The 25,147-nt window shown below is 41.8% G+C and overlaps 3 protein-coding genes across 5 annotated transcripts in view; 1 reads left to right on the plus strand and 2 right to left on the minus strand.

Moving 5' to 3' along the window:
- The window catches only part of Tatdn1 (TatD DNase domain containing 1), a 29,015-nt gene extending 26,548 nt beyond the window's left edge, over positions 1-2,467 (plus strand). For all 3 annotated transcript variants that reach the window (XM_048359286.1, XM_048359287.1, XM_048359289.1), the window contains one exon: positions 2,142-2,467. In XM_048359286.1, coding sequence (XP_048215243.1) covers positions 2,142-2,238 — 97 coding nt within the window. In that variant the 3' untranslated portion in view covers positions 2,239-2,467. The remainder of the gene's footprint in view (positions 1-2,141) is intronic.
- Positions 2,468-2,825: 358 nt separating this feature from the next.
- Rnf139 (ring finger protein 139) lies at positions 2,826-14,870 on the minus strand. The gene is made up of 2 exons (XM_048359284.1): positions 14,277-14,870; positions 2,826-5,017 (listed from the first exon to the last, which is right to left on the minus strand). The coding sequence occupies exons 1-2, from the start codon at positions 14,419-14,421 to the stop codon at positions 3,165-3,167; spliced, it is 1,998 nt and encodes a 665-aa protein (XP_048215241.1). The 5' UTR covers positions 14,422-14,870; the 3' UTR covers positions 2,826-3,164.
- Trmt12 (tRNA methyltransferase 12 homolog) lies at positions 11,055-21,457 on the minus strand. Its single transcript, XM_048359285.1, has 2 exons — positions 19,775-21,457; positions 11,055-11,066 (listed from the first exon to the last, which is right to left on the minus strand). The coding sequence occupies exon 1, from the start codon at positions 21,383-21,385 to the stop codon at positions 20,069-20,071; it is 1,317 nt and encodes a 438-aa protein (XP_048215242.1). The 5' UTR covers positions 21,386-21,457; the 3' UTR covers positions 11,055-11,066; positions 19,775-20,068.
- Between the last annotated feature and the right edge of the window lie 3,690 nt (positions 21,458-25,147).

Here is a 25,147-nt window from a genome sequence, read left to right on the forward strand (position 1 = left end):
GATGAGAAACTGATATTTTGCCAGGAGTGGCTTAGAGGGCGTAGTTGCCAATAGTATACTCAAGTTTAGTTTTCTGGATTGTCTTAATGTTATATAAAATAATAGCTGTTGACTTTCGCTGTGCCTTTGCAAGGCAAAATTTCAAGATGTTTTAAAATGCAAGACTGTTTAGAACTATGAAGTAATAATAATGAACACTTAACTCTTCAGCTAAGCGGATATAGCTTGGAAAAAGCCAACATTTAAAAGCTGAAAAACGTAAATGTTGCACACACCTAGGTCTCTGATCTAATTGCTAACTGGCAAGTTAATTCCTACTTACAAACTCATTCTTATCACATCCATTCTGTTAGCAGTTTTACCTGTTATTCGTATAGAGATCATCCCTCCATTTAGATCATAAATTCTCTGGAGCTCCTGCTGTCAGGAGCTCAAATTACTAAGGTACCTACAAGAACCAGTCCCTGTGCTCACCCGCCCACAGCTATGCCAGGCACTTGGCGACTGTCAGGGACCCTGGCTTTCCCCAAGCTGAGAGCAGACAAGAGTCCAAGATCATGCAACTGTTACAGAAGCATGAATCTATGACTGGGACCTTAAACATAGCAACTGTCTGCCCCAAGGGAACTGAGAGTACTTACTAAGGTGACATTTCAGCTGTTTACTAAGTATGACTGGGAGTTGAGCCAAACACCTTGACCAAAGGCACTCTACAGAGGGATGGCCGACTCTAGGAGAACAATGAACTTAGTGTAGAGAAAGTAGGGTATACAGGGTATGTGTAAGTCAAGTCTGAGAAGGCAAGGTGAGGCCAGGTCCTTAGGTTTCCTGCATGCTGACTTTAATAGTGTCGATTTTTATCACAATTCAAAGCAGAACAGTGCTGGTGCCCCCCCCCCCCCAAGCTGTAACTGTTTATCAAGTGTGAGGAAAGACTTGAAAGGAGATCTTGCAAGACTTTAAAAACCTTTTCGTGGTCTAAGAGTGCCACATTAAAAAAAAGCTATTACATTCTTTGTAGAGTAATTGTAGCTGTAGGCCATGAAAGCTACACAGAAATAGTTTGGATGCAAAAGAGATGTGCAACTAGCCATAAACTTTTATTTTACACCAACAGACCTATCATAACAAGGATCTACATATGAATAAAGTGATGACTCCCTACGATATCATCTTAGTAAAGCCATTATGAATTCTGAATTATGCAGCATCACCAGCACTGCTTAAGAATCCAACTGATTAGTACACTGAGGAAAATTTTAAGTTTACTTAGGAAAAAATGAAGTTTACTATCTTAGATGTTAGATTTGCTTAATATAATTTTTAGCATACATCTAGTGTAATTGGTTTTTATACGAGCATATCACATTACAGAACAATTTTTTTAAAATTCCAGTTAATCTCTACTCTTAATTCCTTTAGGTACTCATATTTAGGATAGCCAGAAACAAAAAGCTTAACAAAATATTTGAATGTTTAGACTAGAACTTTCATGTATAAGAAAATCCTATCTGTATAATGCTAGGAAATACTTATAATTATTTTAGGTAAAGAAACTGAAAGATGGACCTCTGGACTATTTTGTCTTGCAAGGAAGAAAGCACAGAACTAGTACTGCCCTCTTCGACTTTTTGTTTACGGTGACTATGCTTCTAATTCATGTAGCAATTTCTTATCGTTTCTAAAGTACTAGGTTCAGTAAGCAGTGGTTTTCAAACTCTGGGTGCTATCCTCTGGGTAACATCACTACACTCCTACAAATGTAAGCCAAAAGTGGAAAGGTACCCTAATTAGGTGTAGTGTACATTTCCTTAATATACATTTAAAAAATGCTTATAACCCACTAAAGAATGTGTTAGGAATTACAGTTTTAAAGGACTCATTTCCACTGGGTAATCCCACGGTTGTGGTACACACAATGTAGGCTAGTTTTAGACTTGACTTGAACCTGGATCTTGGCTCTGTTTATGTCGAGGTCAGCTCCAGAACTGTGTTTCTAATTGTTGGTAATAAGTGAAATGTCACTATTGATACTGCTGAAAACTTTACTTACCTTTCAATATGTTGTGTTAGTGTCAGTATCTCTAAAAGAGAAGACTGTGGAAGCTAAAGCTAACCATCCTTTTTTTCTTTTTTTAAAGTCAAATACTGGAGATAATGTCTGCAGTACGAGATGAGGATCCACTGGAATTAGCCAATACGCTATACAACAACACCACTAAAGTATTTTTTTCTTGATATTAATTTTATGTCTTCCATTTTCCATCACATATGTGAAATTTCATGGTGAAAAAACCCAGTGCATGTTCAATAAAGAAAATTCTCTGGGAGATTTCTAAAGATGTATCTCTGTACCAATCCTTCCCTAATTATTTATTCATAAAATTGGATCTAATTTTCTTTATCACTCAATGCCTATTTTTATTGTGTAGTCTCATCTAGACTGAAAGGAAAATTTTATGACACCATTGCAAACACAGAATGGCTTATTTTACCTAAAAATATCAATAGCACATTCTGGTGTATACCAAAGTTTAGTTGATACAAGCCTATTTCTCAATTCTTTCTGCCTTTGACTTGTGTCTTCTGAATTCACCTCAACTATATTGCTACTTAAATTTCAAGCAAAGTTACTTCTAGCAGACTGATAACTGTAACTTTTCTCCTTTAGTTGGAAGACTGATAACTCTGTAACTCTCCTTTAGTCGGAATTGTTTTATACCTTTATCTTTCCTGTGATTACTTGAGTACACATTCATTCTCCCACTCAACATTCCCAGCCCATTCCCACTCATTCTTAAGAAAAACTAGTGTCCAGAATTAGATACATTATAAAATTTCATTGAAGAATCTTTGGCACAGTTGACGCACCTTATGATCATTACATCTATTAAAAAGCTATTTGTTCAAATTTTGTCATAAAAACGTGAAAACATTTTATTCTATGTACAATAATGTACACAAATTTAAATAGGTCACCAAAGAGACCAGAAGTAATTAAAGAGGTATATTTACAGTAGCACATCACAGTAAACGGAAAACCATTCACAGATTCAACATTGGTACTGTTTTTGTGCTTGGTTACACACTGAAGTGAAGCATATTACTTCATTTTGGATGAACTGAATTTTAAACGAATACCTCAATGATTAGTAAATGCTATTTTAATCAGTGTCATCATTAACAAGTTCTTCAGTTGCTGCGCCTGTATGCCGAATCCCTCCATTTCTTTCCCTTTGAACATCATCATCATCATCACCTTCATCATCATCATCATCATCACAATCGGTACTGTCATCTTCATTCAATTCCCTGTCAGATTCAGCAGCATCTTCTCTTATAGCTTCCTCTGGATTTTGATTTTCATTAGGTGCAATAAATCCATTGTTGTTAGACACATTTGAATTATCCTTGATATCATCTTCAATGTATACTTTTTGATGGCACATTGGACAAGTATCTTGAATGTACAGCCATTTCCGAAGGCAAAGTGCATGAAAATAATGATTACAAGGTGTAATACGAGCAGATGTTGTAAACTCATGGTAGCAGATTGCACATACGTCGCCTATTTCTTGCAAGCGGCTCCCTTTTATTTCAGGAAGTGAGTTGATTTTCTTAACGGCAGTTCTACGATTCATGAATGTCTTCCATCCATTTTTTGCTTGTAAATAGATGTTAAAATAAGCATGTAGGCACATCATACAAGCCCGAATTTTACTTCCTGACTCAAACATCATAGTATAAGCCCCATTTCCAAACATTACTACTCCAAATATAAATTCAATAATATTGCCTGTTGAACGAACGTAGTAGACATAATCATCAAGCTTTTCCCAGAGGACATTATAGTAGCCATCAATCATGAATAATGTATAAACAGTGAGAGAAACAATTACTTTTAAGCAGAGTTCCACACAAAAGGCTGTAACTGCAAACAACCATGTATTTAGTGCATAGTGATGCCAAAGAACATAACTGAGTAAAACGGGAAGGACAAATAGGCAAGCAGAGACAAATAGCACGGGAAAATGTCTACGAAAAGATGACACATGGGAGGCACTGAGAGACATTAATACAGGGTCTGTCATTCCATGGATGAAATGCAGGACTGCAGTTAATAAAAGGCACATGTTTCTACTTAAGCGAATAAGTCTCTCTTCTGGCCTTAACCCACTTAAACCAGTCTGAAGAGCCAAAATAAAAAATAAAACAGGTGCTACAAAGCCAAGCCGCCTGTCATCTTCTTCAGTTGATCCAATAAAGGCCAATATCCCAAGGCCCAAGTAATGGGCTACTGAGGAAATTACAGCACTCATGCCCAGCACAGTTAGGGTAGAATCACATCCACTAATTATAAGATTGCAAATGAGGTCCCAGAAATCATCCCAAGAAATAAAATAGGACTCGGTTTCATTTGCCATCCTTAAAATGTATATTAACACTGTAGCCTGGGCTGTAATTCTTGTTAGCCAGAAGACTCGAAGTATATCTGGGAAACGAATCCTCTTCCATGTGTCTTCCATCAATAACTGTAATCCATAAATTCGATACATGTGCCTCACTAAAAGATAAACATATCGTGTGGAATAATAAAACCACTTAAGTTTCACTGCCAAGACAAGCACTGTATTTAATATGAGGATCAAGGATGAGGTAAAAACTAAAGTCTCTCTGATGTGTAATGGTAGCTCTGTGATTAAACCTATTACGGGAACCAACAGATCCAAAATAATTAACTGTGAATAGATGGACTGAATCTGGAGTAATGTGATGTATCCAATTCCAAACGTGAGCTGTAGAACGATGAGTGCCATCCACAGTGAGGGCCCTTTCCGAGGAAGCAGCTCGATCCCAAAAGCTGATGTGTTGTAGGCACCATAGAAGTCAGTGTGCAAAGCAGCATAATAATTCACCAACACTGAAGTTGCAGCTAACAGAAAGGCTGAGCTGTACATGTAAAACTTGAAAAGTGATCGCTGTGACAAGATCAGAACAATACTGGATACAAATATCCCTAAAAGGGGGGGAAGGGGGAGAGAAGGTAAAAAGAAAAGGTTACTGAGTGAAATATTTTGAAGCATTAACAGTTAATGCTTTGCTTCCTTTAATTAGAAATATTTTCAAAGTTATGGACATCAAACCTCGAGACAATTTATGCTTAAGAATCAAAGTTTTCTCAAGTCAAGAGTTTGAGGCTAGACTAAACACACTCATTTTCTAATTTCCAAAGTAATTATGTAATACTGTATGTCCAGGCACAATACTACTAAATTATCTGCAGGACAGTATTTGTCATTGACATGCACACCTTTTAATAAGCCTTAAAACTCCAAACATTACAAGAACATAAATTCCACTGAAAAAATAATGATCAAATAGAAAACGTGTTCCAGTGTGTTCTTTAGGAAATCAGGTTTAAGTTCCACACTTCCACCTACTCCTCCAACTGTGAATGCAGGCCAGCTTCCACTTTTTTTGCTCTGTAAATAAAACCTAAGAGCCCAACTTGTTTGGGAGGTCCAGCTTTTTTCTCGACATTCCTTCAAATTTCAGAAATGTCCTCTATATTCCCTTTTCTTTCACATTACCCAATCCATTTCTTCAAAGAGTCAATCATTTCATTCTTCAATTACAAAACTAACATTCAGAAAACCTATCAATGTTAAAAGCATGGTGACAAATCTGTGTCTCCCACATAGTTTGGGAGTGAGACTGTCAAGGCATTGTCAAGGCAATGGTTCAACTTTGGGGATGATATCAAAATATCCACCTAGTTCCACACTTACATTTAACTACAAAACTCAACATTTAAAGCCTAGCTTGCCTTGAATTGGAACCAGCTTGTTCTTAAGATTTACAGTTCCAGTTGAAAATTGCATTATTATTATGATTCACTTAAAGATGCTTTGGTCCCTATCTTCAAATTTTTCTAGTTAGTGGTCAAATGCCAACATTTTAAATTCCTTTTGCTCAATGACAGCAACTAATTGTCTACATTTAAAAGCCCATCCGAATCCATATGGTAAACCAAAATGTCTTTCTTTATTCTTCTACTTAAAGTTTATTCTTCATGGTTCTAAAATTATTATGTTCTGGAATTAAAGGACCTAAAGGACCTAATTTGCTTTAGAGTGACATTTTTACTTAGACACACACCAGTGTGCCAGACCTGTGTCCCCCAAACACATGCCTTTCTATAACATAATCACGTGTGCTTCTATTTCTTTCTTTACTTACAGTGAAGCCCCCAACCTGCCCCAGTTCAACTGCTCAAATCCTACCCATTTAGAGAAGACCTGCCTTTGTTGTTAGTAACTGTTCGTTCAGCACACCCACAGAACTCAGTTTGTTTGTAGTTCTTTGCTAGGCATCATCTACTCTTTTATGTATACAACGTTTCCCTGATAGCCAGCAAAGATTTTACCTTGTAGAGGATCCCACAAAGTAACTCAATTAGTATTCATTGGGATAATTTGTTTCCAACACATCTGGATTGTTTTTAAAGGCAATCACAAAATAAAGACAGACGGAATATGGCCTAGTGGCAAGAGTGCTTGCCTCATATATATGAGGCCCTGGGTTCGATTCCCCAGCACCACATATACAGAAAACGGCCAGAAGTGGCGCTGTGGCTCAAGCGGCAGAGTGCTAGCCTTGAGCAAAAAGAAGCCAGGGACAGTGCTCAGGCCCTGACTGGCCCCAGGCCCCAGGACTGGCCAAAAAAAAAAAAAAAAAAAAGACATGGAAAAATGAAACCTATGAAAGGATAAGGAGAAGCGGAGAAACCATGCCTAGAATACAGAAAACGCCACAAGCTAAAACATCTGGCTAGTCACCCTGTCACCAGCATGCCTCAAGAAAGGTACTACAAGCTGCAGTGGGAGCATTTCATAGCTGGTTGCATGTAAAAAGGGATGACTTTGCCAACAGACTGGCCAACATATCAGGCTATTTGTCAAATTTTTTAAAAATGGGGGTGGGGGGGGCTGGGAATATGGCCTGGTGGTAGAGTGCTTGCCTAGCATACATGAAGCCCTGGGTTTGATTCCTCAGCACCACAGAAGTGGCGCTGTGGCTCAAGTGGTAGAGTGCTAACTTGAGCAAAAAGAAGCCAGGAGCAGTGCTCAGGCCCTGAGTTCAAGCCCCAGGACTGGCAAAAAAAAAAAAAAAAAAAAAAAAAGGCTGAAAACCACATAGTTGTCTCCCAAAGAAAACTGGGGCTCTTCCAACAGAAAACGGATTTTCTTGAAGATAAGGAGTTTGCAAAGTAGCAAGGAAATACAATTCAGTCTACTCTATGTAATCCACTATACACAATCTTACTTTCTTGGTGGAGCTAGGAGGGGGGGAAGGGGTATTATTCCTGACACAAAGCTTCATTGATTTTGCAGGGGTAGTACTGAGGTCTGACCTCAGGACTTCGTGCTTATTGACACAGGTGCTCTACTACTGAGTCATGACGTCATATCTTTCTTGTGCTGGTTAGTTTTGAGATAGGGTCTCATTTCCTGCCCAGGTACACATGTGGATGGCAATCTATTTTAGGCTTCCTGTCAAAGCTGGGATGGCAGGCAGGTGCCACCACACCCAGCTATTGGTCAAGGAGTCTTATGTGTATGCCCCAAATCATATCCCCTCAAGCTCAGCCTCCCAGCAAGCGAGCCAGTGACACATAATTTAACTGTTTTACCTAGATTAATTAAAACCAAGTCAAAGTAACATTAGCTACTTTTAAAAGGGAGAGAAGCAAGTAGCTACTGTAAGTCTTTTTTTTATCAACGTGTACTCATAAGATGGTAAGCTAATCTCCACCAGTAGCCATTCATGACAACTGCGACAATTTTAGAACCAGTCTTTGTATTCTGCATTTTTCCCCTGAAGTTTATTTTTACATAAAAATATAAAGATGACTTAACCATTAAAACTACTGTTGGATAAAATAGCCATTTTTCTTTGTACAAATGTATCAAAGGGGAAAGAGAACATAATGTGCTGAGATTACAACCTACAAGTCTAGATGTGCTCTCCAGGTAAAAACCTAATACTATTTTCCTGATTAAAATTATATTCGCAATGGCAACTCCTTTGTACAACAAAAGATAATAAAAAAATTATATTCCCAATGTGTAAGAGAAATCACTTCAAGAAGAGCATACACTTGTTTTAATTCCTAATCTAAAATAAGTTTGTAAATAGGTGACATTTTTCTACTGTTCATTAATAGCAATGTTCTTATGGAGAGAATCAACTCTCATTTCACAGGAAATAAAAACCAACTTCCCAAGTAGTAGGTCTCCAACATAATGTTTTCTCTAGTGATCTGTGGGGAGCACTAAGATTATCAAAGTTCCCTGTCTCTTCACAACTTTACACGTGAAACTTTCGTGTTATTTTCCCTATAGGTCCAAGGAAATTAAGCCCAGGGACAACTTTTCATTCAAGCTTATAAGTGACTTGCTTTATTTTTATATTAAGAAAAAAAATCACCTTGCACACTGGGGTAAGAGCTATGTGAAACTGCCACACAGAGATTTCAGTCCGTTTCTACAGATATAGTAGAGTTCCACTAAAGGTCTCAAGGTAGTTCTCAAAAAGCAAGTGCCAAAACCAGTTCAGGAGCTCTGAAGTTCTACCCAATTAATAAATGCAGGACCTTTTTAAAGTAGATTACAAAGAGAATGAAAGAGAAGTATTCTACGTTAAACAACAAAGTGTTTACTTAAAAAAAATCTCACTGACTGGGAATGTGGCTTAGCGGTAGAGTGCTTGCCTACCATGCATGAAGCCCTGGGTTCCTTTCCTTAGCACCACATAAAACAGAAAAAGGCGGAAATGGTGCTGTGACTTAAGTGGTAGAATGCTAGCCTTGAGCAAGAGAAGCTCAGGGACAGTGCTCAGGCCCTGAGTCCAAGTCCCAGGACTGGCAAAAAAAAAAAAAAAACAAAAAAAAACTCACTATGTAACCTAAACTGGCCTCCAATCATATATAACCTAGGATCCTCCTAACCTCAGCCTCCCAAGTGCTGAGATTACAGAGGTGTACACTTGTCCACTCTTACATGTCAAGTCCATTTGTAGTCTTAACCTTTCCTGAAAATTAGAAAGCAAAAAGACACCGCACTTAGAACTCTCCAGATCCCTTGTTACCTTTAAAACAACCTAAAAGAAGGCAGCAGAAAAGCGTTTTTAACTCATAAAGATGAAGTACAGCAATAAATGTTATTGCTATCTTACTCCCCGGGGAGACTCTAACAGAAGAAGTTTAATACTAAGTAAAGAAAATGCCTTGAGATGCAGTGAAATCTGTTGGCATACTCGATAAAAGGAGGTTTTCTAACCCGAGTGCTGCCCCAGCTGTGACTCGAGCACTAGAATGGATGGGGACTGCATCCTGGGCTACATATCCACCCCCAAGGGGGGAAGGGGGCTGTCACACTCTCATTTTCAGTATACACTTTCACAAGATTATACAAAGTTATTTTTATTAACCCTGGGTGACCATAGATTAAAAAAAAAAAGCCAGACCCTAAAGAGGTATTAAAGGACACGTTAACCATTTTGTTTCTAGTTTTTGTCTTTGCCATCTGTAATATTGTGAAATGTATATATTTGGTCCTCATCCAGATTTTTAACTGAACAGTTCCTAAAATCCTTGAAATTGAGCTATACCCCTGCTTGTATGGCAATGAGATGTCAATGAGATGCCTGAGGGCTAGGGCCCAGGGCAGGGGCTGGTTGCCAGGGGAACCACTTCTCAACTCTGGGAAGGAGGAGGGTGATCTGAGTGCCTAAATCAGGGGCCAATGACTTAATCATGTCTGGGTTCTGAGTTTAGGACTGGTGGAGGTTCCTGGAGGTGAAGAGGATACTGTAGACACCAAACATTCCTTCCCCTCCTCACCCTACCCTTCCCTGCCTAGCTGTCTTTGCCATGTGTTCATTTATGTGCTTTGTAAAAGAAGCTATAATAAAAGAGCAAATACAGGTAGTGTCTCACTGAGTTCTGTGTTACACTCGAGCATATTAAGTGGTCTGTCAAGAAGAAAGCAAAGCCATCCCTTAAGTTAGAAATACAGGCCACAGCCTGCGTCATGACTGGTGTCTGAACTGAGAGGCAGCTTTATGGGCTAAGGAATACGATGGCCCCTCTGGGTAGACAGTGTCATAACATGGAACTGAATTAAGGGACAACCTCTGAAGAATCTACTCCAGACTGGCTGCTGGTAGGGAAAGAGCCACACACTCATTTTGGTGAGAAGAGATAAAGCATTTTAGGCTGCAAGGGTAGGAAAAACTATATCATTACACTGTCTTGCTGGCATTAAAGAGGTAGAACCACTTAAAAGTTTCCTGTACTTCCTGGGAAATAATCAAGCAAGCACTCATATATAAATCAATGCACATTTTATTGCTTAAGAGGTTTTAAATTTGTATGTGTGTGTCCTGGAGCTAAACTTGGGGCCTGGGTGCTATCCCTGAGCTTTTTCCGCTCAAAGTTCCACTTCCAGCTTTTTGGTGGTTAATTGGAAATAACAGTCTCACAAATTTCCTGCCCTGGCTGGCTTCAAACTGTGATCCTCGCATCTCAGCCTCCTGAGTAGTTAGGATTACAGATATGAGCCACTGGCAGCTGGAAAGAGGTTTTTAAAATTTAATATCAACTTATCAATCTTTATTTTATACATTCACCTTCAAATATTTCTAAAAATTTCACTCAAGATTGAAAAGAGATATTTCATATTCAAAATTCAGCATTTCACATTTGTTAGTTCCATTAGAACTGACTGTTCATATTGAAGTAACCAGTGTAACTTTTTTCCATATGAGTAGATGCATGATCACACTTGAATTGTGCATGTACTGTGCACTGCTGGCATCTACCCAGTGGGATGAAGATGCTAAAAATCCAGCATTCCTCCAACACAGAATTATCCTGTTCATAATATCAATAATGCTACTGCTGTGAAATCTCAGTCCATCCCTTTGACACTGATAAATTCTGCTCAACTTTTGACTTCTCACTTCAAAGGTCTGTTCAGATCTTTCTACAGCCACAAAAATAGCTATTATTCAGCACCAAAAAGAATTCTCACCCTTTTCTTGTAACTAGGACAGATTTCTATTATACATTTATATTAAGTATGAAGGTCACTGTTTTGTTATTTCCAGTAATGCTGTGAATATATTGTTGCTCATGGTCCTGTGCAACTGTAATTTCTAGGCCAAATCCCCTACAAGTAGAATTGTTAGTCAAAAAGTATACAGTAGATGCCAGTTGATGGTGCCTAATAGTTTTATACAGAACTTATATCCTATCAAAATTAGTTATAGCTATTTTAACCCATAGCCATAGGTTGGATAACCTATATTATATGGGTTAGGCTGTATAGCTATAAGTTAAATCGTATAATTTTGTCTAAATAGCTAAATACCATTGTTAAAACACTCTTTGGGTCATATTTTAAACTGCAGACCATCTAGTAACCATTCGTTTTGACTGTATTTCCTTATTTTGGATGAGACTAAGTACATTTGCTTATTGACCATCAGCATTTTGTTTGCTGTGAATGGATAGTACCCATTTCGTGTGTGTGTGTGTGTGTTTGTGTGTGTGTGTGTGTAGATTATTGACAGAGAACACTTACTGGGACTATAATCATACATGAAGCAGCTATTTTCCCCTCAGTTTGTCATTTTTAAGAATTGCTTAAAAGTTTTAGATAAATAAGTTTTCACCTACATATACTCGAATTTATCAGATTTTCCCTTATAATTTCTTAGTTTTCTTTTATGTTTAAAAAGTACTTTGCCACCTCAACCAATTACCAACCATGAGTAATACTATTAAAACAAACTCCCATGCTTGTATTTTCTGCCTTGGACTTAAACTTGCTACTTCAGCATGATGGTGCTCTGCACTGAGTTTCATGTAGCACTTAACACTTCTTAAAGAAAATGCCTTGATGTTCTTAAACATTCCATATATTGTCACCTTTATTTGGATCTCCAATATGATAAACTTTGTTTTCTGACCTGTGGAACTCTCAAGTTGAATCTGCCACAAAATGAAAAGCACAGCTGAACCATGTCAAGGCAGAGGAAGTAAATACTTCAAACATACCATATAAAACCAGTAATGCTTGAAAAGGGGTGAGAAGTACTGAGATTCACACAGAGCAACACTGAGAAGTCTACAAGTTTAAGACACAAAGCAGGGAGTCAATTCCAGTATCTATTACTGGTACCTGACACACCCACCTGCCACTTGGTTTGGGGGTGTTTTTTCTTAGCTCCCCCACCAATTCTTATTCTTACAAAAACAAATAGTGTCCAGTTATATTGACACACTATAGCCAAAATCAGTTGACAGATTTGGAAAATACTTTCTTCTCATAAAATCTGATCCTGAGACTGTACTTAAATAAACATTTCTAAACCAGTATTTTGATGATTTCAAAAAACTGTGTAACGAAGTATGGTTTTAATTGAAGGACTGTAGTATTTTTTTGAAAAGTGATATAAATAGCCTAATTGTCCTAAGTCCCATGAAAGAGATACCATCATTGTCCATCTTTACAAAAGTAAAAAATAAAAAATAAAAAACAACAAAAAAAACAACCATGAGGCAGTTAGTGGCTGAAGTTTTTCAAGCTATCAAGACACAAAACTCTGACTTATTTCAACACAAAGTACGGTGAGTATGAGTAAACTTTACTCTGTTAAATGTTTTTAACCTTGAGATGATTGCACTAAGAAAAATACTGTTTCCTTTAAGCTACCTGACCGGCCTCGGAGCAGAGTACTGCACTAAATCACAGTCTCCAGGGGTTTTCAGAACCTGCAGTTATGCCATGAGGGCATTCATAAGCAGTGTTACACTGGAATGAATATGCATATTCCTCTCAAATACCACCCATTTCTGCTACAGATACAGAAGAAAGGAAGAATGGCTCAAAGTATCCATGGATTACTAAGAATTCCTGTCCTTTAAAAAAAAAAGTCCACATTTTCCTGTTCCATCTGTATCTGTATTTCAACATACTGAGCAGAAAGTAAAACATTTTGAAGCCCAGGCTCTGGCAACCATTTACTAGCCGTGTACCAAGAGCAAAACAACCTGTCCAACACTCAGTTTCATCATTTGTAAAACGAGAATATCACCATCTATCTGTGGGATGTCTAAGGTTAAATAAAGACAATGCCACTGAAAATGTTATGCCAAACTAAAGTAACACAAATGCAAAATTCTGTTATTTTCTGCTAAGAATAAATTCCAGTGTTCATTGCCACTCCTCTTTTTTTTTGGAATAAAGCAACAGATGGCTTATAATTCAGAAAGGCTTAGAAGGGAGACTCTTACTACCAACTCGCTCACAGCCACAATTCAAAAGCAGGAGCCCACCAAAGACTCATCACAAGAATTACCATCAAACAAATTTGCCAAGTTGCAATTACTGGAGAGAAAAAAAAAATGACACAATTGCTTCTCACTTGGGCAATGGAGAGAGACAGAAATAGTGAGTGAAATATAAAAAGCTTTGGACATTTCATCCATATAACATCAAACTAGGCTTTACAGTCGTCTTTTTTTTTTTTTTGGCGAACGTCTCAAGGTGTCTAGACAAATTTGCACAATCGTTTTCAGTAGCCTCCCTTTCACTCAATTTTAGGACCAGGATAACCTTCCTCACGAGGGCTTAAGGGTAATGGTTGCAAGGTCTGACATTCAAAATCCTGTCTCCTTTGCTGGGATGTTCATTCACCACAAACAACCCGCGGTGCTGTGGGGTTCGCAACTGCAGTCGAAATGACAACATGCCAGCACCCTGCAATTTGTAGAGGGGAAAACTGAGGCTCAAGCCTTGGCACAAATCCAAGGTCACACACGGCAAGCGCGGGACAACCAGGGCTGCTATGGTGCCAGGGCTTGTCGCATAGGGCAAGGCCGTGAGCCAGCAGTCATCCCCAAGAGCATCAAGAGGGCCAGCGCCGCGTGCCTCACGGACCGAGGCACGCTTTTTCCTCGTCCCGGTCCATCCGCCACACCGAACCCGGATTGGGGTGGGGGGTGGGGGGGAGATGAGGGAGAGGCTGCCTACTGGAGAACCGCTGTCAACCCCGAGACGGCACGAGCACCTCCCCACCCACCCACTCCACCCCACCCCGAACAAAACGTCCTTCGGGGGAATCCAACTGCGGCTCCCAGCCCCTCCCCGGAGGAAGGCGGGGTGGACCGACGCCGTCGCGGCCCGGAGGCTCCCCCAGCGCCTTACCGAGGAGCCGGAGGAGGACCTGGAGCACGATACAGAACCGGCTCTGGCTGGAATCGTAGTAGGAGTTGAAGATGGCGTCGATGATGTAAAGGCAGGGCACCCGGAGCGCCACCTCGAGCGCCGTCCACATCTGCTGACGGGCCATCCGCACCTGCTGCTGCGGGGGCCCCACCGCCGCCGTGAGCCGCTGCCACACCGGGGCTGGGGCGGGCCGGGCAGGGCCGCGCGGGGCAGGGCCCGGGCCGGCGGCCGGGCGGGGCGGGGGCTCCGGCGGCGGCTCCGCCCCGCCGCCCTCTTCTCGTCTCTGGCGGCCCGCCCCGCCGCCCGCCCGCGTCTCCCGAGCTGGAGCAGGCGGCGGAGGCGGAGGCTGGGGCGGCGGCGGCGGCGGCTCTCCGGGAGGTCTCCGGGCGTCGGTGTTTCCGGCTGGCTATGGTCTGGCTCCTCCTCCCTCCACCGCCTCCCCCGCCCGCGGAGCCACCATCTTGACCCCGCCTGCCTCGGGCCCTGGCTGCGATGGCGAGGCCCGGAGGCTGCGCCCGCGGCCGCGCGAGAACGTGAAGCCCGCGCCGCTGCCTGCGTCACAATCCGGCGCTCCCCACACCGTCATCACGCCGGGCGCACAAAGTCTCGGCGCGTTACCATAGTTTCCGCCCGCCACCCAGGCCCGCGCCGTCTTGGCGCCACCCAGCGGCGCGCGCGGGGCCTGGCAAGCCGAGCCCGGGCCTTGGCGGCCGACCGGGCTCGGGACGCGGAGGCAACGCGGGTGGAAATTGTTAGCTGTTGGATTCGAGGCCCAGCGAGTGTCCCGAAGGGCTTCTCGCCGCCCGGGAGGAGAAGGGCTATGGAGGCCGCGCCCCTTGCACACCCGCCTCGCCCGGAGGCCGCTCGGCCCGGCCCGGCCCGTGGCAGGCGACCCTGCCAGTCCAGGTGCCGGGCCGGGGTGGCGTCACTGCCAGCCAGCGTGGGGCGGCGGCCCGACGTGGCGCCGGGCTACGTGTGGTAGGCGCTGCCCAGGTAGACGTCCCTTCCTTCTCTGTGAACGTCTCCCGGCCCGCCCCACCCCCCCCCCCGCCCCCCTCGAGCCCAGCAGGCGGAGCCGAGACCGGCACGTCCACCGGGAGGCTGTCAGCAGGCACGAACTCCAGCCGCCCGCCTTCACCTCCTCCTCAGGGCCGGTGAGTCCATTCTTCTTGCCTCTCCGTCTTCTGGTTACTATTTTACTTTTCTTCAATAGGAAGCTAAAGGCGTGACTCTCTAGGGCTCCTACTCGGAAGTGACTCCTGCAGCTGGTTTCTGTCAGTTTCCTTTACCGGTACTCCCCTCCGTGGAGAGGAAGGGGGAGCCCCAGCAAAATTATCAAACTCTTACAGACCCTTTTGGTCGAGTTGTGTAATTTCTACATTGTAAGTCGTGTAAAAACTGAGGCCCTCACTCAGTGCCCTCTCTTCAGCCGTTTGTTTACACACACACGCCAAAACTTCATTTCCCTCACCCCATCCATCTAGGACTTACTATATGCTAGGTGCTGTGTCCCGGGTTTTACCTTTTAATGGAGTGTTTGCACTGACCTATTCTGGTAGGTATTATTATACCTGTTTTACAAAGGAAACTAGAGTTTAGATAAATCGCAAGATCACAAAGGTAGTAACGAGTTGGCTTCTAATAAGACCAAAACTGCTGAGTTAAAAACTAAGATTTGAATCCAAAGTTGTAAGTTTAAAATTTGGCATGTTTGATTTTTTCTTCTTTTACTTGCAGCCAGTTCTACAACTGAATCATATCTAGTCTGCACAGTAGCTTTCAATTTCCTACTGTACTTTGGTTTATTGCAATGCCCTCATTGTGGTTCACCAGAAGCGAATCTCTGGGTAATAACTTGTATCTATGACAAAATTCCCAAAGGAAAACACACTTGGTAAAGGGTAGAATTATGAAGACTTATGCAAATTTGCCACTAATTGGGTAATTTTAGATGTAAACACGCTATTCAACTCATCTCTTATTCTGCCCTGAGTGCAATTTCAAGCTGAAAGAATGAAGCCATTATGGATAAAAGGGTTCACAAGGACTAATTTCAAACAAGAATGTGACAAGAGGACACAGGAGGTGAATACTATTATGATTGTGCAAAATGGAAAATAATGTAGTTCATGGGCTTTCCTCTTTTTAAATTTTTTAAGTTAGTTGTAAATGTTAAATAAAAAGCTTTTTAAAATGAAAAAATGCTTCAGTCTTTATCAATGTTTTATTGTTTCTAATGTTAGTTGGATGAACAGATATTATTGTGTCTGTGGGCTCACTATAATACATAATAATTAGCAAAAGATACTGAGAACACTAGTATGGCTGCTGAGCAAGGTGACGAAATTTATGAAGGCCTCCATTTAAAAGGGTTCCTAACTCAGACTGGATTCTTTCAGGGCCAAGACCTTTCAGGTAGTGATATAATCATCTTATCTTACATAGAACTTCAAGCAAGTCTCTATACTTACTGGTTTTGGTGGTATTAGGATTTGAATTGTGGGCCTTATGCTTGCTAGATAGACACTCTTATTGCTGAGCCATGACTGCAACCCTTTTTTGAATTTTTCTTTTCTTTTGTTTACACTAGTTTTCTTGTCGTCGTTGGTCAAGAACTCAGGGCCTGGGCACTGACTGCCCTGAGCTTTTGTGCTCAAGGCTAACACTCTACCACTTTGAGCCACACTTCTGGTTTTCTGGTGGTTAATTGGAGATAAGTCTCTTGGCCTTTCCTGCCTGGGCTGGCTTCAAACCACGATTGTCATTTCTCATCCTGCTGAGTAGTTAGGATTACAGACATGAGCCACTGGTGCCCAGCTTACAATGGTTATTTTTGAGATGAGGTCTCCCTTCCTGGCCAGGGCTAAGAGGTACCTATTTTAGGCCTTCTGTCATAGCTAGAATGTCAGGTAGATGTCACCACACCAGCTTCTTTTTGTTGAGATGAAGTCTTGCAAACCCAGTCCTGTCAGCCTCCTAACCAGCTAGGATGACAGGTGTCAGGTGTAATTGAACTATATGGCAAGTATTTTAAAATAATACCTTTAAGCTTATATTGATGAAGTAACAAAATGCTTAGGGATTCTTAAAAGATAAGCTTTCAAGGAAATAGCTTCAATATACTGAATCTAATCTTTGCTTGTTTCTACATTGACTCAAATGCTACACAATTATGGTATATGCTTACCTCATCTATTAAGAACTCTGTGTGCGTGTGTATGTGTATTCACACCAATGCACGAACTTTGTACACAGAATGCTTGTGTTCAAAAATAACAATCTGAGCCTGCAATCTCTGATACATGGGAGATGAAGATATGAAGATTGTGGTTTGAGAGTAGCCAGGACAAAAAAGTGAAACTTTCTCTCAAAACAGGCCCTGGGAAACAAAACAGCTACTTGGAAGGCATAGGTAGGATGAATGAGGTCTGAGCCAGCCCCTGGAAAAATCATGAGACCCTATCTGAAAAGTAATCTAAAGCAAAAGGGGCTGGGAGTGTGTGGCTCAAGTGGTAAGGTCCTGAATTCAAGCCCCAGTACCACACACACACACAATCATCTCTTCATTTATCTTTAACAATTCAAAAGGCTTTTTAGTAGCTTGCAAAGTTTTTAGATGGCAGATGTATAAAACCTAGATTGAAACCTGTGTATACTCATCAAGTCAATATGTTCAAGCAACAAAATCCGATTTTTGGCTCTATTAATACAGAAATTTGCTAAGAGGACTCCTTATAAATCACATCTTTGCATTTAAGCTTCCTTAGTGGGAAAGAAACAGGGAACAAGCACTTGGACTTACATACACACACATTGAACAAGGGGGTATGTATTTCCCTCAAGTGCAAAATGCTGGTGCAGGTGAGAGGAGTAGGGATTGATAAGCAAGGTTATACTCCAATCCCAGGAATACTGTAAAGATATCACATAGGATTGTTTTAGAGGTAATCATTAAGTAGAACTTAATGAATATTAGGATATAAATAAAAATGTTAATGTAGGCTGGTGATCAAACCTGATCTGAGTACTAAGATAATACCAGGATTTGAACTCAATCTTGTGCTTGTTAAGTAGGTATTCTGTCACTTGAGCCATACACCCTCTCCCCTAATCTTCCTTTTTCAGATAGTTGTTTTCTAGATAGGGCTTGCATTTTTCTCCAGGGACTGCCTACTTAGCACCTCATTTTTCCTACCTATACCATATGTTACCACACCCAGCTCTTACCTTGACAGTGTTCTTGTTGCTTTTGTGGAGACCCTTTTGCTATTTTGGAAGTTAATCCACTTTATTTGATATTGTGTCAGCAGATACTGGGCATATAGTATAACAGTAACCTATAGACACATATTTTGACAGTGTTTCTGATATCTGTGAAATTATGTGTGATCAAATGGAGTAATCTTGTAGGTAATTATGAAAAACATGCCACTGCCTTTGTCCAGCACGTCTTGGTCAAGTCAATTTCACCAGCTGTATCTTACACCAACTCCTTGTCTTTATGTCAAAAAGGCAATTCCTTAATCTTCAAATGTTGCTGTCTATTCATTTCCCCCATTTTGGCTCAAGTCCTCAGGTTGCCCTCCTTATCATTTTAGTTTGAATACAGCAATTTGTAAGCACACAAGTGAAAAGAAAGCATGTGGCAAAGGAAATGATTAGGGAAAACACAGGAAGGCCTCCCAGAGACATATGAATGAATAAAAAAAAGGCAGGCGGCTTTCTACAGTGGGATCACATGGGAACTAACATTTCCTAGGGAGTTTACACATTGTGCTATTTAATCCTTACAACAACCCATACATCATCTTCAACACATACATCACTGCCTCCTCAGTTCCAAACTGTCCAAGCATGACTCACTTTCTGAGCATTCAAGCTTTTGATCCAATTTCTACCTCCACTACTCATCACTAGCTACTCTCAGACCTGCTATATCATTTTTTATGGTCCCTGATATTGTTAAGTCAAGGAAGATAAAGTTTGAGGTTTATAAAAATCTAATATTTTATACTTTACTTCATACTTTAAAAATGGCAACCACAGCTGTCACACAAGTCCATGGTAAATGTTATATGTGAGACCTCCCCCACCAAGACACAATCATTCAGGAATGCTAAAGTAGAAGAATAGAGTTTATTACAATAATCATCGCCCTCCTTCTTTAACTTAGTGAATAATAATAAAGCAGCATAATGTTAGTGCCTAAATTTGGATTTCTATTGCTTGGGTGATTTCATTTTTCATATCTACCAACTTCACACTGCCATACCCTAGTCTAGACAACTGCAGAAACTTCCTCAATGGTCTCCCTGTTTCTATTTTAGCTCTTTTCCTGTTTCCATATTGTACCTAGGGTAATTTTAGAAACAATACTGTCTATAAATCAACCAGTGCCTGTGTACAACTATTATATAGCAACTACATGTGACACATGAGGTTTCAAAAAAAAAATACTCTTACCTGAAAATAAGGACATCCAAGACCAGATCAACAGTAAAACCATATGCGGGTAATGAATTCACAATTCATGATTGCACAGATGAGCTTTAATTTAATGAGCCACACTAGTTTTCTCAAATATTTCTTGGTGTTCCCAGTTTCCACTGACAAATGATGTGATCTAGAGCCTGCTAACAGACCCCCCCCACACACACCACCACCACCACCACCACCACCACCAAGAAATAAAAGGGGTGAGAACCCATCCTGAACAGAAGCACGAAGGGCCACTCACATGGATCCCCTCGAGTCATGGGGATGCACTTCCTCTAGCCAACTACAGGACAGGGGCGGCATTCCAGATCCAGCACTATATGATCCACATGGGGAGCATAGGATTTCACCGGTCGGATGTGCAGTATTTGTGTCTTCCACAGTTTACCATGCACCTGCTGAAGAAGACTGGTAATTCGAGTTTCTACAAATTCTGCCCACCTCCACCACTCTAGCTTGGCTAGTGATGTCATTTTTCTCGCAGAATTCCTGGTATCTCCGTTTTCCCATTCGTTGCTAATAATCTGCTGAGGATATGGCCTGTGTTCTTTCTCCATTTGGTTGTTTCTCTGTGGCTGAAGATTCTTCCCTGGGAAAGATTCCACGTTTTGGTGAATATGCAAAACGCCCCCAGTATCCTGTCGGAGCATTTGGCAGGCAACCTGCCAGCCTTCTTCAGAACTGGGGATCAGCCCCAGGTTCACCCTGTCTGCAATGTTTGAAAATTTTAGTTTCCTGTTATCCCCAAAGTGTATTTGACACCGATCTGCTACTCCATTGATCTCCAGGTTATTTCTCAGTGCAGCTACAGCATGGGGGTTCCACTCACAGGCATGGACGAAAGCAGCACCAGCGTGAACTAGGAAGGGCAATGTAAAATAACCGATCCCAGCATAGAGATCCACCACCACTTCCCCCGCACAGGACAGCGATGCCACCCGCAGCTTCTCAGTGATGTTTCCGCAAGAGAACATGCATTTGGTCACATCAAACTTATAACGGATACCATTATCCACGTGCTCTACCCAGCCGTGGTCGCCTAGCAACAAAGTCACTGCTGGTGTTCGCATGCCATCAGGTAATACCCGTGCTCGTTTGGCCAAACGCTGGGCACCAAGGACGGAGGCAACAATCTCCCAGAGTTCCGGTTCCAGACCTTCCCAGGGCTTGGCTCGGAAACAGTCTCCATTCAGCAACAAGAGGTCACCATGCCTTTGCCAAGATCGGGGCAAATCGGCCTCTAACTCGGCCGACCACGTCATTCCCCGGCCTTCAGCCCAGCACCTCAACTCACGACACAGTCTCTGGGCAGGCGAACACCCCCAGGCCTTCTTGGAAGGGGCAGGATGCAGGAGCTGCGTGAGCACACAAGTGCTCCCGGGGGCCACGCGAGTCCTCAGCTCCTGCAGGTGCCGCTCGGGGAGGGTGTCCCCCAGCACCGGTATAGCCACTGTGCCGCCGGGCATCGTTCCCACGCGGTGCCACCTATCCAAGAGTTCGCACTGCTCGAGATACTCCCGGTACCGCTGGGCAAACCGACGTTCAGTCACAACGGCAACGACAGCCGCGGGCCTCCCACCTTCGCTCTCCATGGTCCCGCACTCCGATTCCGTCAGGGAAGCTTTACCAGGGCTTCGTCCCTTCCCGGAGAGAGACTTGTGCGCGCCGCCATCCCGCGGCCGGAAGTGACGTCAAACAAAGGGGCCGGAATCGAGTACGTGCGAACGGTCCCAGAATGCACTGGCCGTTGCCATGGTGAAGCTATCGCCTCCATCTTGGTTATGGCCCGCCCTTCCTCAGCAGGTAATAAGGAATTCTGTAGGTAAAAGAGGTCAAATTGGTCGATGCCCTCTAGGACCTTCATCCCCCTTTCTTTATTGCCGCTCAACTTGCAATTATCAGTTGACTATGAGGAACCTTACGTTTATGCTAATTTTTAGGGTTTGATAGACTATTATCATTTTTATTACAATGCTATGTCTCTTAACTTTTATTTAAAAAAAAAAACACCTTAAGACCAGAATAAAAACTTTTCTGGGATAATTTTGAAAAAGAAATAGTCGGTGAGTTTCACGAAATGCCTGTCAAGCTCCCAATAACTCAAGTCAGAATCCCAAGGCTTCTCTCATACATCCCCCCACCATCCCCCCTGGTTCTCAGCACTTCACTGAGAACGTTGTCCCCATAGCAGTGGCCTTGACTTGCCACTTCGTTTCAGGAAACCCATTCTGTACTCAGTGATAATGCCCTAGACGAGGTCTCCAGACTTTCTCACTGCATCCGGAGAAGACTTCCTACCTTTATGTATTTAACCAATAACACATCATTCGAGCTTTATTTTATGTCATTGTGTATGAAGGAAACACCAAGATGGGGCAATAGTCTCCATTACATATTTCCCATCTAAAGTAATGAACTTTCACATTATAAAGCATATTATTTAAAATCAAATATTCCATTATTGCACACTGGCTTTGAATAATACATGTTACAATCCCTAGGGCTTGTGTCTTTGTAATATTTAAGTTTATGAAAACTTGTCTACACATAAGGTTCTCACCTAAGTATTGCTCAGTCATATTACTGTGTTTTTAACAACATAGTCCCAAGATGAGTTATATGAAATGGATGTGGGTTTATTTTTACATCTTCATTTGTAATGTTTGAAATGCAGACAGTGAAATGAATACAGAAGACTCACAGGCTGTAACTCCAGCATCTTTATTTTGCCTCTGCTCACTGGACAATCTTTTCTCCACTAATGCATCAGGTTGTCTACATCTTTTTTTCTTTTTTTCTTTTTTTTTTTTTTTTTTTGGCCAGTCCTGGGGCTTGGACTCAGGGCCTGAGCACTGTCCCTGGCTTCTTTTTGCTCAAGGCTAGCACTCTGCCACTTGAGCCACAGCGCCTCTTCTGGCCGTTTTCTAGATATGTGGTGCTGGAGAATCGAACCCAGGGCCTCATGTATATGAGGCAAACTCTCTTGCCACTAAGCCATATTCCCAGCCCTACATCTTTTTTTCTTTAACCATTGGTTATTTAGAAATAGACTGCTGTACTTTCCATATACCTGGAATTTTCATACATATTCTATTTCTAATTTCAGACCATGTGATCACAGAACACAGATTGTATGGTTTAAACCCTTTTAAAGCTATTGAGGCCTGTCTTATGGTCTAACATATCCTAGAGCTTGTGTGCAACTATGTGTAATCCTCATTGTTGACTGGAGTTTTCTATAAGCATATAATAGATTCTCTTTCAGCTCACAGGTAAGACAATTCTGGGGGCTGTAGTTCAGTGTTAGAGTCCTTTGCCCAGCATGCACAAAACTCTGGGCTCAACCCATAGCGCCCTTTCCCCTTAAATACTAAAATATTCTTTTTTAATAATAAAAAAATTCTATATCCACTAACTTACAGTCTAACAAAATGAATACCAGGAAACGAACTTGAGGTGTCATAAGGGTGAGGTCAAAGGGAGCAGAGCAGACAAATGGAGAGATAAAGAATAGGAAAATACACTCTTAATAAATGTATATACGTGAAAATGGAACTAGGGAAATGGATGCGATTGGAGAGATGGGAGAGAATGGTATAATGGGTGATATTGAACAAGATGAATTGTACTTATAAACTGACATGCTGAATTGAAACCCTTTTGTATAACTACTTAAAGTTATTAAAAATCTTCTATAGTCACTATAATCTACAACTATAGACCCCATTCAGCACCAGTCTGAGCACCAAACCTTTTATCCCCCATACTCAACACATCCCCCTACCTCTGTCCTTGTGCCTTAGTTTTCTGACTATTCTTACTGTCTTCTCATATATTCCAGCAGATCAGGCAATCAGCATCTCCTTAGGAAGGCATCCTCCATTTCTGTCCATCTCTCAACAAGTCAAATTCCTGTCTGTTTCAACCATTTTTCCTTTATAAAATGTTGGAGTCATGTTTTTTAAATTTTCTTATTTGTATAAGTTCCAGAGGACCTGGAGATAGATTTTATCTCTTGTTATTATGTGTTCTTATTGTATTCATGAGGACGGGGCACCCCTAGCAGGTTTTCCTAAGGTATTTGTAGCAATAATGAATGAATGAACAGATCAATAAAATATGGAAGGAAAGAAGATGGGAAAGTCAGTTCATGGCCAGGGTGATTTAGTTCCAAAATAATGCCACTAGATGGCAGCAATAACCAATACAAAGGAATCTGAGGACTACATTAAGTTGCAGATGGGCTTGGTTGTCCAAGATTCCCAAGGGTCCTGTCCTTCCCCATAGGCCTTTCTTTATTTGTCTCTGCTACCCCTTCTTTACTGACATGAACAATTTAGGTAAGTGTTTGGGGGAAGATCTGAGCTTCTGCTGCTCACCCCCTCAGCTTGAGGGTGTGCTGTGTGTTCAGTTGCATGTGGGGGGCAGGCAGGTAGAATTTCCTGCTCTTGGCCATAAATAGCCCCAGTGGCTTACCTACCACATTTGCAGCAAGTACTGGATGGTTTCCTTTCTGTAATACAACTTAATTCCTGACTCCAAAGTTCCATTCCTTGGAGCTGACATTTTGTCATCATAATAGCAACAAAATCAGGGAGGGAAGGTCCCGATGAGCAATTACCACCATCACCTGCATCTGGGTGGCCTCCTCAGGGTCTCCCATTCTGTTAAACCACCAAAAAACCACTCAGACATCCAGGCACATAGAGCAAAGAACAGTTTATTGTCAGCAAAGGGACTGAAAAGACCCCTTCTCTCAAGAGAGAAGAAGTACAGGCTATTGTCTGAGGTGACCTCTATAACTCACAAGGCTAGGGGGTAGAGACCTTGGTGTGGACCTGTGGACCAGGGGCTTTATTATGGCAGGCTAGGATTTACGGCTGATGCCTAAGTGGCAGATAAGGGGTCTTGCAGCTGCCCAGGCTTGAAGATCACTTTAAGGGGAACTTGTTGCCTTATGTGGTTGTAACTGCACCAAAGGAGTACCATCTCAAGGTAAAGGACTGGGGGGAGTGGGGGGAGGAAAGGAGGTATGTTATTTACTGCCTTTACCAAATAGGCCTAGTGTGGCCTGATAGAAGAGCATGCTAAGCTATGGGAAGGGAGTTTATTGGACTAACATCTTCATTTTCACTGTATTTGCATCTTCACAGACAGGGCCTGCTGTGGGCCCTGCTGTCTTCTTCACTCAGGACCTAATGACCTTTCTCTGATTTCTTTTCCCAAAGCTCAAAGCCCTATTCCCAGGAAATTTTTCCTTTCTTTATTTTGTCCCACAGCTTTTGCCAAGCCTTTTAGTTTGTATCTGTGATTGCTTCCCTGATTGATTTTTAGGATTAGACTTTTGAAGAACA

The sequence above is a fragment of the Perognathus longimembris genome, chromosome 12 (genome assembly GCF_023159225.1).
Source record: "Perognathus longimembris pacificus isolate PPM17 chromosome 12, ASM2315922v1, whole genome shotgun sequence".
NCBI classification, from domain to species: Eukaryota; Metazoa; Chordata; class Mammalia; order Rodentia; family Heteromyidae; genus Perognathus; species Perognathus longimembris.

What these genes read in the sequence shown, in the direction of transcription:
- Rnf139 (XM_048359284.1), bottom strand. Translation starts at nt 14,421, where the DNA reads ATGGCCCGTCAGCAGATGTGGACGGCGCTCGAGGTGGCGCTCCGGGTG. An exon ending in GGTCCTCCTCCGGCTCCTCG is followed by an intron (nt 5,018 to 14,276) that starts GTAAGGCGCTGG and finishes CCCCCCTTTTAG; the next exon opens with GGATATTTGTATCCAGTATT.
- Trmt12 (XM_048359285.1), bottom strand. Translation starts at nt 21,385, where the DNA reads ATGGAGAGCGAAGGTGGGAGGCCCGCGGCTGTCGTTGCCGTTGTGACT.